Here is a 14,410-nt window from a genome sequence, read left to right on the forward strand (position 1 = left end):
CTGGACGCAGTACTCCAGCTGCGGCCTGACCAGCGTCGCGCAGAGGGGGAGGATCACCTCCTTGGCCCTGCTTGAGATGCACCTGTGGATGCACTGCCAACCGTGACCTCGCTTTGTCGGCCCATGTCCATCTTGGAGTCAATAATGACTCCGAGATCCCTTTCTGCCTCTGCTCTCAGGAAGGGAGTTTCCCATCTTATGAGTGTGCTGCTGGTTACTACTGCCCACGTGCAGCACCCTGCACTTGCCAGTATTGAAATGCATCCTATTTTTGCTAGCCACTCCTGTAACCTATCCAGGTCTTGCTGCAGTCTTTCCCTCCCTACTAACGTGCTCACCTCACCCCAAATTTTGGTATCGTCAGCGAACTTAAAGATAAAGAGATTGAACAGCATGGGCCCAAGGACCGAGCCCTGGGGGACTCCGCTGCCCACTTCCCCCAGGTCGAATATGACCCGTCCACCACCACCCTCTGAGTGTGATCCTTTAGCCAATCTGCAGTCCATCTGACTGTGTAGGCATCAGTGCCACAGTCGCCCAATTTTTTAATGAGGATGGGGTGGGAGACGGTGTCAAAGGCCTTGCTGAAGTCCAGAAAGACTATGTCCACGGTGACACCTGCATCCAAGGGTTTTGTGACCTGATCATAAAAGGCAATCAGGTTGGTCTGACATGACCTGCTCCTAATGAAACCGTGCTGGTTGCCCTTGAGCATCATCCCTGAAGCTGGCCTATCGCAGATGTGCTCCTTGATGATCTTCTCAAAGAGTTTCCCTAGGATTGAGGTAAGACTGACGGGCCTATAGTTGCCCGGGTCCTCCCTCCTCCCTTTTTTTGAAGATGGGGCCACATTGGCTATCTTCCAATCATCTGGCACCTGGCCCTAGCACCACGAGAGCTCGTAAAGCCGTGCCAAGGGCCCTGCAATAACCCCAGCTAGCTCCCTCAGCACCCTGGGGTGGGGAGCATCTGGACCCGCTGATTTGAACACGTCCAACCCCTCCAGAAGCTCTCTAACCCGGTCCTCCCCAACCTGAGGTCTGGAGGCGTTCCCCTTGAGTCAGTCTTGCATCACGGTGGGGAAGTCCCGGTCCCTGCCCAAGAATATGGAGGTGAAGAATTGGTTAAAGAGGTCTGCTTTGTCCTCTGGCACAACTACCAGGTTGCCCAGCGTACTTTGCAGGGGCCCCACATTTCCTGAAGGATGCTTTCTTCATCCTCCCTATGTATTTGAAAAAGGACTTTTTGTTATCTTTGATTTTGGACGCAAGTCCTAGCTCTACGTCCACCTTAGCTTTCCTGACAGCCCCCCTACGGGCTGAAGCAGAGGAGGTATACTCCTCTTTGGAGATAACACCCCCCCTTCCCCGGGTGTATGCCGCCTTTTTGGCAATCGGGCATTACCAGACACCCTTGGTGAGCCAGGGGGGCTTTCGGGCACTCCTGCCCCCCTTGCTTCTCATTGGGATGGTCACCCCTTGGGCCCTGAGTATTGTCTCCTTAAAGAACGACCACTCATCTTGGGCACTGAGCTCCCCTGCCCTCGGGAACCCCAGCGCCTCTCCCACTAATCTCAACTCGTTGAAGTTGGCCCTCTTAAAGTCTAGGGCTACCGCCTTGTTGCAGGCCCTTGACACCCTGTGCTGGATGGTGAATTCCAGCAAGCAATGATCTGGGTCATCCGGGTAGAGGTTCCTGGCTAGAGGGTTTTGCCCCGCCGCACCAAGTCAGACCAGTGCCATATATGGGGTCAGGAAGGAATTTCACCCTCTGGTTAGACTGGGAGGGGTTGCCTTCCTCTAGTAGGGGGCACGGTCTCTACCTGGGATCTCTTGAACATATATTAACCTTTTAGAAGCAGGATGTTGGCTGCTGCGGTCCCCCTGCTTTCCCTGTGGCAGGTTCAGGTGTGATGTCTGATGTTGTGCCAGGGTTGACGGTTTTGTGAAGAGTTCAGATGATGGCTTGTCAGGGCTGGTGCTGTCTCGGGCTGGGGTTGGGCCAGATGTGACCTCTGCAGGTCCCTCTAGGATGCTGTGACTTGTTCTGTAGACTCAGTCGTTCCTGGGAGGCTTCATGTCCCAAAACTCCCTTCCCTTAAAGAGCCAAGCCCAGGAACAGCCTGGTTGGTGCCTGCCCTTTTCAGGGCAAGTGCTGCATTTGGTCATGTCTACACTGCCGCAGCACTCCTGGAGCATTGCTGAGAAGCAAGCCCTGCCTACTTGGCCTGGTCTGCATAAGCCAGTCCCAGACACGAGGGCTGGAGCCACTCTCAGGCCTGCTGGAGATGGGCCATGCGAGCAGTGGCAGGAGACGTCCTCACTGCCTCCGTTCCTGGCACGCTTTGGACAAGAGTGGGTGGGTGGATCATGCTTCTTGTCAGTGCTCCTCAGCACGGTGGAAGAGGCATGGACATGTCCTTGCTGGGAGGGCCCTTGCGGAAGAGCAAGGTTCCAGTGGGGCCACGCTGCTCTAGGGTCCTGTCCCGCCCTGTGAGGAAGAGCAGGCATTTGGCATCTCTCAGCAGAGCTGCTGTGCAGCTTCAGGATGGGTTTGCCTGACTTCTTGAGGAAGGGGCTTAGAAGGGTCAGAGGAATCAGCAGGCATCTCCTCTATCTGGCTTGGAAGAAGGAAGGGCTCTGATGAGACCTGTGAGCAGGGGGCTAGGAAATGACACTCTTTCTGCTTCGTGTCTGGCTCTAGCGCCATCCTCTATCTCAACGGGGACTTCGAAGGAGGAGCGTTTTACTTCACCGAAATGGATGCCAAGACTGAGACGGTCAGTGGCCTCGGCATGTGCCCTTTGGGTGATTGTGGCAGGGGCATGACTGGGGCTGGGTGCCCGGCCACGTTACACTTCTGGGGCCTGGATTAGACACCCCTGGAGGCATGGACAAACTGCTCCTCTCGCTTGCCCCTGTCAGCTCTGCGTGGCTAAACAACTTGGTCTGAGAGACTGCGGTGGGAGCAACCCTGAGCTGGCGAAGCTGGAACTGCACGGCTGTCGAGATGCAGAAAGGGCCGGGCTGGATGCTGCACTCAGCTGCATCTCTCCCAATCCTGAGCATGGAGCATCTGCACAGCGTTCCCTCTAGTGCAGCAGCAGGGCAATGGGGCCTGGCTGCGCCGTGCTGTGGGCTGAGCAGGGTTCCCTGTGCGGCAGAGGGGGCTGCACTCCAGTGCTGGGCAGGGAGCAGTCCTGAAGAGAAGGTGGCCTGGCATTTGTGGCGGCACCCCAGACCCAGCTCTGATGATTCAGCCTCGCCAACCTCCACACGGGGCTCAGGAACATGGGGAGTGTCCGCAGGGCAGTGCTGGGGGTAGCTCCTAACCAGTCTCCCCACTGCAGGCAGAGGTGCGGCCACAGTGTGGGCGTGCGGTTGGCTTCTCCTCGGGCTCAGAAAACCCACACGGGGTGAAGGCTGTGACCAAGGGCCAGCGCTGTGCCATAGCGCTCTGGTTCACCCTGGACCCCCGGCACAGTGAACGGGTAAGTGGTCCCAGGCTCCTGCTTTGTCTCCTCTTTCCCAAGGGCTCTAAAGAGCTCTGGGGCACAGAGATGACTGGGGAGGTCTCCGGCAGTTCACCTCTCCCTCTGAAGCTGGTTTGTAGGTTCTGGTATGCACCCCCTCAGTGCCATCACAGCAATGCCGGGGGCACATCCCAGCTCCTGCAGCATGCAGTAACCCTGCTCTCACCCGCAGGAGCGTGTGCAAGCAGATGACCTGGTGAAGATGCTTTTCAGCGCAGAGGAGGTAGACCTGCCTCCGGAGAAGGTGCCAGAAATGGAGCCGGTAACCACAACAGATGCTCCCAGCCAGAGTGTGGAAGGAAAGGATGAGCTATGATGCCTGTTGAGGCTCTGCCCTGCTGGGAAGAATGGCACTAGCTAAAGCATTTCAGGGCTCCACCTGCCTTGACTGCAGCTCACAGATGCGAGGCACTTGTCCTGAGCCTCAGATAACTGACTAGCTCCCTTAAAGCCTCTCGGCAGGAGCAGCAGCGTCCGTGGGCTGCTTTGATGCCTGGAGTCAGAGCACAGCCGGGGATGAAAAGGAACCTGCTGGTTTTGCACAGAGCCAGACACCCCTGCACAGTGCCCACCACACCTGGATCCTTTGTCACAACCAGGCTCCCGATCTCCCATTGCAAGGACACGAATCCTTGGCTACTGAGGGTAGCCCATGGTGGGTCGCGTCACAGACAAGGCTGCACCTGCAGTGGGGACTCTCTGCCCTGGGTGACAAAAGTCCAGGATGCTGAGGTCAAACGCCTTGAGACTTGGTACTTTGGTGTGGGAAAGAGCTGGAGCTGCAGCCAGTGCCCCCCATGTCCCACAGAGGACCTCTGAATCCAAACCATTATGTGCCACAAGTATTTAAGTGCCTTCTGCAGATGATTAGGGAATAAAGGTTTTTTTTTCTAATATGTTCACTTTTCTTTGTCAGCCGTGTCTGGAGCTCCTGTCCGCTGCTTATGTGAGCGGGGTTCCAAGCCCCCTTGGCTCCCTGCGCTTGGGTTGCAGCAGGGAGTGGGACAGCCTTGGATCAGGGCTGGGGTATAGGTAGGTGTCCTGCATTGCCCCTGTCTCCCAAAGACCTTTCCACCTGCCATTCTGCTCCCTCCACCTGATCTCCTGCTTATGCTTTTTGGTTTCTTTATGGAGATGATGCTCCTGTCCTTGTGGTTTAGATTCCCTTCTACCTTCTGCCTTTCTTCTTCTCTAGCCTCTGACTGAGCCACCCCTCTCCGTACTCCCCATCTGTCCCCCTTCCTGCGTGTCCCACAACCTCGTCCTCAGATCTCTGCACCTTCCCAGTACTCCCTGTTGCTCAAGGTCACCCCCTCGACCGGTACTTGCTCATCCTTGCCCCTCTGCTGCTTCTCCGTGCATGGCCTTGAGAGGAACTGGCCGGCGCTGTGGTGCCCCTGTGGTCTTTGCTGCTCTCATGTTCCTTGCATGGCACGAATAGAAGGGTTCACAACTGTGGGCCTCTTACTCTCCTGCCTGCTCCGCTAGCTCCTGGTCTGTCAGTCTCCCTGCCACCTCTTCCCATGGCCAGGACCATTGCTTCTGTCCTTGCTGGTAGTGGAAGTGTTGAGGAAAAGCCAATTGCCCTGCAGCTGGTGAGACCTAAAGCCCTTTTGCGTGGTCAGTGGCTTGTACAGATCTAGGATGCATCTCTGCCCAGCAAGTAGGAGAGGGGGAGCTAAGATGAAGCCAGTTCTGGTGTGGCTGGGTGATGGTTTTAGCATAGCAGTTCTTAGACTCGAGGTCTCTCGGGGAGCGTTTGTGAAGTTACTGTTCTTGCAGGCTTCAGCTTGGTCGCCTGAGGGCAGCAGCGCATAAACAGTCCTGTGGAGATGGCGCATGAGTGGGAACTGCAAAGAGGTCAGAATTGAGCTGAGAGAGAGACTCGGGCCTGGAGAGCAGGGTCACTTGCATCACGCAGCACCGATTGCAAAGCTGTTGGCAGCTTGGCTAGCGTAGTTACTGCTGACTTAATTTGCTGCCTTCCTGTCGAACCTGCCCTTTCCATAGCTTTGTCTCCTGCTGTGTTCGTGGAGCCAGTCGCGTCCCATTGCCCAGAGAATACTGGGAAGGACGCGATGGAGGGAACAGGTACCAGGGCAGACCCAGACTGCTGTTGACGGGGAAATCATGCCTGGCAGAAAGGAGCAGCAATTGGTTACCTTGCTGACAGAAAACCAGTGTAGGCAGGGGTCCCAGGCAGGGCCCTGTGGGGCAGCACTGCAGTGCTGGACAGGTGGGCTGCAGTGCTTGAGCCCTGGCTCCCAGGGAGTGCAGCAAGTGACTTGGGAGAACTAGCAGGTGTGTAGCTGACTGGGGGTCTCTCGCTTGTTAGCTGTGTCTTCCCAGCTCCGTTGACTACCGAGGCCTTGTTTCCCACAGTGGTGGTGGGCTGGGGCAGCCTGGTATTCCTGGTGAGTGGATGGAGAGGGGAACTGTGTGTGCTGATGCTAATATGCTTCAGGTAGTTTAGAAAGAGGCTTTTCTTACCTTGAAGCAAGCCATAAAGCAGATGCGGTTCCCAGCAGTCGACACCCCTGAGGTGACTGCTCCGGGCTGGGGCCGGGTGAGCAGGGTATTTAAGAGCGAGGGTGCGCAGGCAAGATTTGGCCTTGCAGGCAGTGCAAGCACTTAGCTTTCCCACCCTAGCTGGCTGCACATTTTGGGAGCTGGCCAGATTCTACCCATTTCTCTGAAACACTCTGGGGATTGGGGCTGCCCTTTTAGACCATGTTCACGGGGTAGGCTGGGTTATCTGCTGGTGTATGCATGCACATGTGTGTGCTTGAAGAGGATTCAGTTAAGCCTTTTGTGTATAAGTTAGCTGCCCTGTTGCCCCGCTTTGATCTCTCTGGGGCAAAGCCCCTGCTCTAGGCAAACTTTGAGGAGAAGACCCCAGTGGAGGATCATGCACTGCAAGGGGAGAAGGGGACCCTGTGCCACTCAGGGTGCCCAGACCAGGCATGCCTGCCCACAGGGCGTTCAGTGCAGCTGCTCTCCATGATAGTGACCTGGCACCACAAGGAAGACTTCAGGGCCAGGCTGTCATCCAGGACTCCTGCTCCAATTTACTTTGGCTAACTAGAAATGTGCAGCAATGCCATCTGTCATTGATTTACAGGCTTTTGACATTGGTCACTTCCTTACGTTGCTGGCCGAACCCAGTGACAAGTCGGACAGTGAGATCTTTGCAGTGCTACAGGATCACTTTTGTATCGGCTCTATCCAGTGCAGCTCTGCATTAACCAGTGCAATCAGTTGCCAGGCCAAGGATCTGCAGCCCATGGCACTGAGCTGCCTCATTTGTCGTTGCAGTATGAGTCTTGCGCTGCTGTGGGAGGACTTGCTGGTGTGAGGTTCCAGGTGAAGCTTTGCAACGCAGACTCCTTGGAAAGCAAAACTGCAGGGGCAGCAATGCCCATGAGGATGCATGTGCTTTCGAGGCTGAGGGCTCCAGTTGAGGAACCTTTCATTTTGAGCAGCGTTCAGGAAAACCACCTCAGCTGAGACTCCTCGGGTGCCGTCCAAAAGGAACTCCCCAAGCAGTCGCCACCAGTGCAGTAGGATGTCTGTTCTTCACCTGGGGAACCCACTATGGGTTGCTGCAGATATGATGCATCCCACATGCATCATGCCAAATGCCATCAATGCCAGCACATGGTTCATATCAAAGATGAGTGATGTCAGAATTTCATGGTGCGAAATCTTACCCATCACATACATCAGCATCGTTCCACCCACCCAGCAGCCAGGCTGAGCGGATGTGCTGAAGCAGATCGCTGGCAATGACTGGAACATACAACTGACCGTGTTTTCTACTACAACAGTGTGTGCTCCGAGCACGGCCGCAGGTCTCAGTGCGGTGAACCACTGACAAACCGCTGGCTGAGGACTTGCTTGGATCGGCTGCACCCAGACTTGGGCACCAACCAGCGCAAGGAATTCAGGTGTCTACGAAACAGGCTGATTCACGTGCACGGACTGACGGGGGAGTGCTGTAGTGAAGCATGGCCCATCTGCACTAGGCTCCCAAATGGGTGTCATGTGTTTGCCCTACTGCAGTGCCAGGCATGGGCCAATAAATGCTCTTGCAGGCCTGCTTCTTGGAGGGCACCCAGTGCTGCCCCGATATGGTGACATGACTTTTGGCTGAGCAGGCAGGCTGCACGTCTGCTGCACTCCCCAGCCCAGTCCCTTGACAGTGTTACATGCCCAAAGCATCACCTGGATAACCCTCCCCAGAGTCTCTGGGCTGTCACAGCCATGCAGTTGTGCTGGACCCCATTATGGTGGGACACAGCAGCAAATTGTTTTGCCAGCTTGCCCAGCTTACTGGGTGCATGTGCACAACAGGGGGAGGGGAATTCTGGCCCGCTGTCCCCCGCCTCCATGCCCCCCGCTCCCAGCCGGGCACTGAAACACTGCAGGAACAAGAAGGACATTGAGCCCTGTCCCCAAACAGGGGTGAGGATTGTTCCCGTCGCAGTCCAGCAGCTCTAGCAATTAGCATAACTATCCAGAGAATGTGAGTAAATATAGATGTGCGTAGCAAGGCCAAGCAGAGCAGATGAATAATATTTAGAGAAGACTAAAGGAGTTGCATCAACAAATCCTGCTTGTTGCATGCCCTGGCAGCTGGGTGAGTGGGGAGGAGTTTGCCAACTAGGCACTGAAAGCGCCAGGGCTTGAGAACAGGCAGTTGCCATCAGTTCACCTGTTTGCACGCTTCTGGTTTGCAGCAGCATGCTGTTGCACCCGTGTCTCAGCAGAGCTTGTGCGTGCCATAACCGTTGGGCATCTCTTCTGTTCTGCTCTGGCACTTGACCAGCTGATAAGTTGCTGCTGCTGGGTGACGGTGGCTGGATCCCATCCTTGACATGGGGTGAAATGAGGGCAGGCGTCTTGCTCAGAGATCTGCTCTCCACCTGCCATAGATCACTGAGCCAGTAGCATCACCTCTGTAGCAGGGAGCGGCTCCTTCCAGGGCAGGGATCCCCGGGGGACATTCTCTGGCCTGTATGGAAACATCCCGGTAGCCTTCATCCACCTTCCAGGGAGAGCGTTCACTCCTGACCCTGGGATGGGAGCCAGGCTGTGCCCGAGGGCACTGCAGCTGTGCTGGTGCCCAGGCCCAGGGTTCACCCTCCTCTACTCCATGCTTACTAGTGCACTGGCTCCACAGTGACTTGGGGAGCAGCAGGCCAGGATGTGTCAGGTCAGCTGCTGGGATGTGTGTGGGGGCAGGCCGTGGAAGTAGCTTCTTCCTTCGCTGGCTCTAAAAAAAACAAACAAACAAACAAACAAAAAAAACACTCTGGCCATCCTCTTAGGCCAGGGGTGGGCAAAATGCAGCCTGCGGGCCAGATGCAGCTCACCAGACCATCCTATCCAGCCCGCAGAGCCCCTGAAACAATTTAGAAAATTAATATTAATCTGCCCCTGGCTGCCTGTCATGCAGCCTTTGATGGCTTGCCAAAACTTAGTAAGTGGCCCTCTGTCCAAAATAATTGCCCACCCCGCCTTAGGCAAACACCTGGGTCAGCTCAGCCCTGCCACAGGCAGTGGAGCATTCCCCACCCAGCACAACCATCACTCAGGTCGGGCTCAAGCCTTCCCCATGGCTGGCCGGGGGAGCTAGACCCTTCTCTCTGTACAAGAACAAGTCGTGCTGAGGAGGGGTGCCCTTTGCAGCCTGTTAGCTCACGGGCCTCCTCCTGAGCACAGGGCCCTGGCATGAGCAGGCAGGATTGCAGGTGTGAGCAGAGTGCTAATGAGGCAGCCCAGCCCTGTGCAGGGAGACCTGGGGGAGGATGCCCTGAGGGCTGTGGGGAAGGTGCTGTGTGGAGGGGGTCTCCCCTCCTGGTGCTAGGATTGATCCTGCCCAAAACTGAGCAGCCAAACCTGGCCTTTTCTCCTTGCTGATTCCGCCTCTAACCAGTGCTTGACTGCTTCTCTCCCCACATTCATTCCCGAGGGAGAAATAGCCTGTGCTGCAAATGCTGGTGAAACGCAGGATGCAATGACCCGCACCTGGGGAAGAGGCCGGGATGCAGCCCATTGCCACAGCGACTCCTCTCCAGCTCCCTGCTGTGGTAAACTCCTGATCCTTCATGCACCATTTCCCAGACCAGGCACTGCTCCCCCCAGCTGACTGCTTGCTGCAGGCGGGGGGACCTCACACATTCCCGGGGCAGAGGCGGTGGCAGGTGATGACAAAGAAATGAGCAGGCAGCTCTTGGCTCTTCTCCAGGCAGTACCAGAGGCCTGTTAGCTGTGGCCCAGTACCATCATGTGGCCCCTTCCTGGTAGGAAGCCTATCTGGGGTCCAATCCATGTCCTAGTGTCAAGCTGGCCCTTCCCCCAGCTCACCACTCTGCTCACTGTCCTCTGGGTTTTTAGCTGCTAGTGGGAAACTGCCCTTAGCTAAGCGCCTGCATCTGGGCTTCTGCAACAGGGCTGCCTGCTCCCTCCTAAAGGGCCAGCCTGCCCTTTTACAGCATCCCTGAAGGACTGTGGTGGCAAGAGATGCCACACTCCTTCCTGCTCACTGAGGATCAGCAAGGATCAGGAGAGAGGCTGAGCCAGCATAGGAACTGCCTCTAGGGCAGAGGGGTGCTGTGGCCCTGGGTGTCCGGGAGGATGGAGCTCTCTTGCAGTGTGGGTAACTGTTGGTCCCTGAGAAGGAGCCCCAGGGGCAGGAGGGGCTTGGGAATGGCTGCAGGGGTTGTGCTGGGTGCAGGGGGTGCCTGGGTGCTCTGTAGCTGCCTCCCTGCTGTGAAGTAGACTGAGGCCAAGAAGCTGAAGCTGCAGCCAGAGATGGGCCGAAGACTGGAGAGAGGAGTGGGAGCCTGTGTGGACAGAAACCAGCATCAGGGCCAGAAGGTTTCATTGTTTCATAGTGTGTAGGGTCGGAAGGGATCTGAGCAGATCATCGAGTCCGACCCCCTGCCATGGCAGGAAAGAGTACTGGGGTCAAATGACCCCGGCAAGGTGTTCATCCAGCCTCCTCTTAAAGCCCCCCAGGGTAGGAGCCAGCACCACTTCTCTTGGAAGCTGGTCCCAGATGCTAGCTGCCCTGACAGGTTCAGTGACTGGAGAGCAAGGAGTATGGGTGAGGCAGGGGGGTGGCTGTGGTGAGGCCACGATTAGGGCCAGCAGGACCACGAAGAATGCCCATGTGGCGTGAATAGGGCCAGGAAGCCATGGCGGTAGCACTGAGGCATGGGCTCGCTACACGTAGGGCCTGGAGATCAATGGGATGGGGACCTGAGAGGAAGCAGCCAAAGGTCAGGAGGGTGAGGAAGAAGCCGCAGAAGGAACAGGGGCAGCTTGGGACCTAGAGCAGGAAGCCAAGTGGAAATCTGCAGAGAGCAGACTGTTTCCACCTGGCAAAGGTTTGCAGCCACCTGCCCGGGCACCTCCTGCTCTGCTGTGTGCACACGCTCCACCATCTCCAATCCGTCACCCAGGCTTGAAGTTCAGGTCTGGCAGCTCCACGGCGGGAGCCCGGTAATCCGCGGGCGCAGGGGCGGTGGAGCACACAGTACGAGGGGCCTGCTGGCAGCACGTGAGAGCATCAGCCAAGACGGGGATTAGCCACGGCTTTCTGGAGCGGTGTTAACACGCAACGGAGCTGGGCAGAAGAGGTGCCAGAGAGAAGCAGGACAGGACGTGCTGCTCTGTGCTGCTCCCCTGTGGCTTCTGGTACAAGCCCAAGGGGCAACAAGGGGGCAGGCAGTGCTTTGGCCTGTTGCTCTGAACCGCTGCTGTTCTCGGGTCCGTGGGCATGGGGTCAATGCTGAAATGCTCTAAAGGAGGTTCCAGGCCCCAGGCGATCTGCTCTCTTCTCTGCCTGGATCTGGTCCCTGCAATGATCTCTCTCCAGGTGCCTGCCTGTGGGCTGGGCAGCAGCTCCTCCCGCTACCGGCAGTCTGTTTTGCACAGAAGCTTCCCTGCATGGAGAAGCTGCCCTGGCCTGAGCTTGCTCAGTGCCCCTCCTTTGGCATCAGTCTTGGCGCGCTCGGTTCGTTTGGACACCTGGTTTCGAGCCGGTTACCTTCTCCTAATTGGTAGGCCCAAGACAGCTGGCAGGAGATGCAGGAGTGTCTGCACAGACCATCTGCCAGCTGCTGGATAGTAGCAGGGGCCTCGTTCTGCTCAGCAGAGAGCCTTTAACTCGGACAGAAAATGCCTTTACCTCTGCATGGAGGATTTCAGAGTCAACACCCCTAAAGCTCCGAAAGCCACCCTCTGTGGGTTGTCCAGGCCCTACAGGTGTTGGCTATGGCAGCAACTGCTGTGTGCCAGGCAAGCACGTACGACACTCAGTGCCCCTCGGAAGGGACTTACAGGAAGAAGGGGATAGTGCGAGCTGAGTGTGACACAATTCACGACACTAATGTTTTCTGTGTGCATTTCTACAGCAATACGGGCACCGAGGCAGAGCGGTCTGGGCCAACTGAGAACGGTCCCGGCTAGCGCAGGAGGTGTCAGCAAACATGGAGCCAAACAGGCCTGTAAGTCTGAACCCCAAGAATCGCTCTGAGCTCCCCAAAGAGTTCTCTGCCCCAGGCGTTTGACAAGTGGCCAGGTGTCTTTCTGTAATTGTTATTGACTGATCTGGTCAACAGTTCTAAGTTATTTTTTTCAATAATTGATTTTTTTTGGTCAGAAGGGAAATTTTCCCCAAGGGATGTCCATTTTGGACTAAGGACATGGACAGATACAACTTCCAGCTGCCAAAAGGGGAAAGGAGTGTGTGTAAGGTGCTGTGTTATCACTGGTACATCTGCAGGCTGCTACAGTGCTATGGTCAATGAATGAAACAGGGTTAAATTTACAACTGTTCACACCACTCCGAGCACTATAGGAGCAATCAGACATAGCGATTTTTTTATATTACAGCAGCTTGTACCAGCATCTTTCAGTACAGTATCACTGTTAGGTTTGCCAACACCCAAAATGTTTCATGCTTGTATCCAAAAAACAGAAGATGAGTCCTTTTCAATTAACTGCAAGTTTTGTTTGTTTCTTTTTTTCTGAAATTAGAAAACTATTCAGAGAGAATTTTCATAAAGGCAAAAATGAAAACCACACTCTCTTGGTGGGAACAAAATACAATTTCCTAGCCAGTCTTGGTTACTAACCCAGCCACAGCAAGTAGAAATGCCCCAGCCAGCCTGTGTCTCTGCTGTTTTATGCAGGAATGAATTTTAGGAGATGGCGCTAATTTTTGCAAGAGAGGGTTTTTTTCTTCCTTAAATCCAGCTCTTTCTAAAGTGGGCTTTACTACTCAAGGTATATGTGCAGACTGCAGTCACAAAATGACCTTCTCCATGGGATAAATTAACCCATGCTGAACTCCATGCCGCTGTAGCTGCTAGTACCTGAGCGAGCTGGTTAGATAGGAGTTGGGCACCTCTCGTTGCTCATTACTTCTGGGACTGCAGCGAGGACACTGTGTGGTCAGCTACAGGATAAACTTGTGTTTGCTGTATAGTATGCCCTGTCCTATTCCCAGGGGAAAGGGCAGGGGTTTAGACCATGCACGGTTTTGGGTAGCTTCTCATGTAATCTCACCATGCCAGAGTGCAGAGAGCTGCCCTTATGGGCGTGGGTCTTCCCGCAGGTGTGCTTTTGGGAGGGCCACGTTGCCTCAAAGGAGCCGAGTTGCCATCTCAGCCTGAAATGCAGAAGGCACTCGCTCCCCGCATGGTTCCTCGGCCTGTGCTGAAGTCTCATTGTCCAGAGGACGAAATCATGGAAAACAGCTTGTGTCAATGCAGGGTTTTGTTTACAAACGCGGCGGCCCGGATTCCTTTCCGAATGCCACGCTGCCCCCACGGGCCCAGCTCGCCACAAAGCTGCCCTTGGGCGCAAGCAGGCAGGAGGCAAAGGTTACTCTCATTAGCATTCAGCGGTGGCTTTCTCTCCATCGGCTCATTCTGTGCTGCAATATTAGCGAGGGATTCCTGGAGTTCAAGTGCTGGGGGTTCGCCCATTTTAAATTCTAATGAGGCCTGATTTTGCCTGGGGTCATCTCTGACACAGGAGACCCGATTTTAGAGGGGTCTTGTGGGTGCTCAGCACCTTCTGAGGTCAGGCACTGGGTTGCGAGGGCAGAATCGGCATCTTCCCCCTCCCACTGTCCGAAGTGCGACAGTGTGCCAGGGACCCAGACGGCTTCGTCACAAGATGAGCGGCCGAGGAGGCTTCTTGCTGGAAGACCGGGCACTTGCTGTGTCCACAGTGAAGGATTTGGATGTAGCGATGGAAAAGAAGCACACATCATGCTGGAGTTTATTGCTGCCAGGCTCACGTCTTCATATGTGCCCAGGACTGGAGCTAGCTGAGCGGGTTGGGAGCCGCCCCGGCCGGCAGGGGCCTGGGGCCAGCCTGCCGGCCTGGGGCTGCTGTGCCCTGGGTCAGTGTCTCGAGGGGCAGGCTGGGGCACGAGGGTGCTAGCTGGCAGGCAGCCCCACGCTGGAGCACCCTCGTGCCCCAGCCAGCGTCTACATGTGTGCTGCTGCGGCGTTTCTACTGGCAGTGGGATAGTACTTGTATTTACAATTAGCAGGGGTGACTGGCGCTGCCTTAGGCAGGGGCGATGGTGCCCACCTTGCGTGCCCCTGCGCCTGAGCTCGCTGCCCAGCGTGGGCTGCGGCGGCTGCTTGCTGGGCCTGCTGCCAGGGGCGGCTGCGGCCGCTTTGGGGAGCAGCTGCAGCACCGGGCCAGCGGTTGCAGCGGGGGTTGGTGCTCCCGCCGGCCCCCCGTGGGCGCGGCCCGCTGCCGCTGTGCAGCTAATGCCCCGCAGGCGTGGACGCCCCGCGTTTGTCGTTCAGCGGCGTGCCCCCGGGCACGGGGGGCTGGCGCCGGTGG

At 56.2% G+C, this 14,410-nt stretch overlaps 2 protein-coding genes across 2 annotated transcripts in view; both read left to right on the top strand.

Annotated features, from left to right (window-relative positions):
* The window catches only part of P3H1 (prolyl 3-hydroxylase 1), a 13,664-nt gene extending 9,236 nt beyond the window's left edge, over nt 1–4,428 (top strand). Inside the window, exons 11-13 of the mRNA XM_019541359.1 lie at nt 2,704–2,779; nt 3,350–3,490; nt 3,705–4,428. Coding sequence (XP_019396904.1) covers nt 2,704–2,779; nt 3,350–3,490; nt 3,705–3,848 — 361 coding nt within the window. The 3' untranslated portion in view covers nt 3,849–4,428. The remainder of the gene's footprint in view (nt 1–2,703; nt 2,780–3,349; nt 3,491–3,704) is intronic.
* A 6,288-nt stretch (nt 4,429–10,716) lies between these two features.
* Nucleotides 10,717–14,410, top strand: part of CLDN19 (claudin 19) — a 13,444-nt gene continuing 9,750 nt past the window's right edge. The window contains exon 1 of the mRNA XM_019541374.1: nt 10,717–12,048. Within this exon, the coding sequence (XP_019396919.1) occupies nt 11,931–12,048 (118 nt within the window). The 5' untranslated portion in view covers nt 10,717–11,930. The remainder of the gene's footprint in view (nt 12,049–14,410) is intronic.

The sequence above is a fragment of the Crocodylus porosus genome, unplaced genomic scaffold (assembly GCF_001723895.1).
Source record: "Crocodylus porosus isolate Cpor-Errol unplaced genomic scaffold, CroPor_comp1, whole genome shotgun sequence".
NCBI classification, from domain to species: Eukaryota; Metazoa; Chordata; order Crocodylia; family Crocodylidae; genus Crocodylus; species Crocodylus porosus.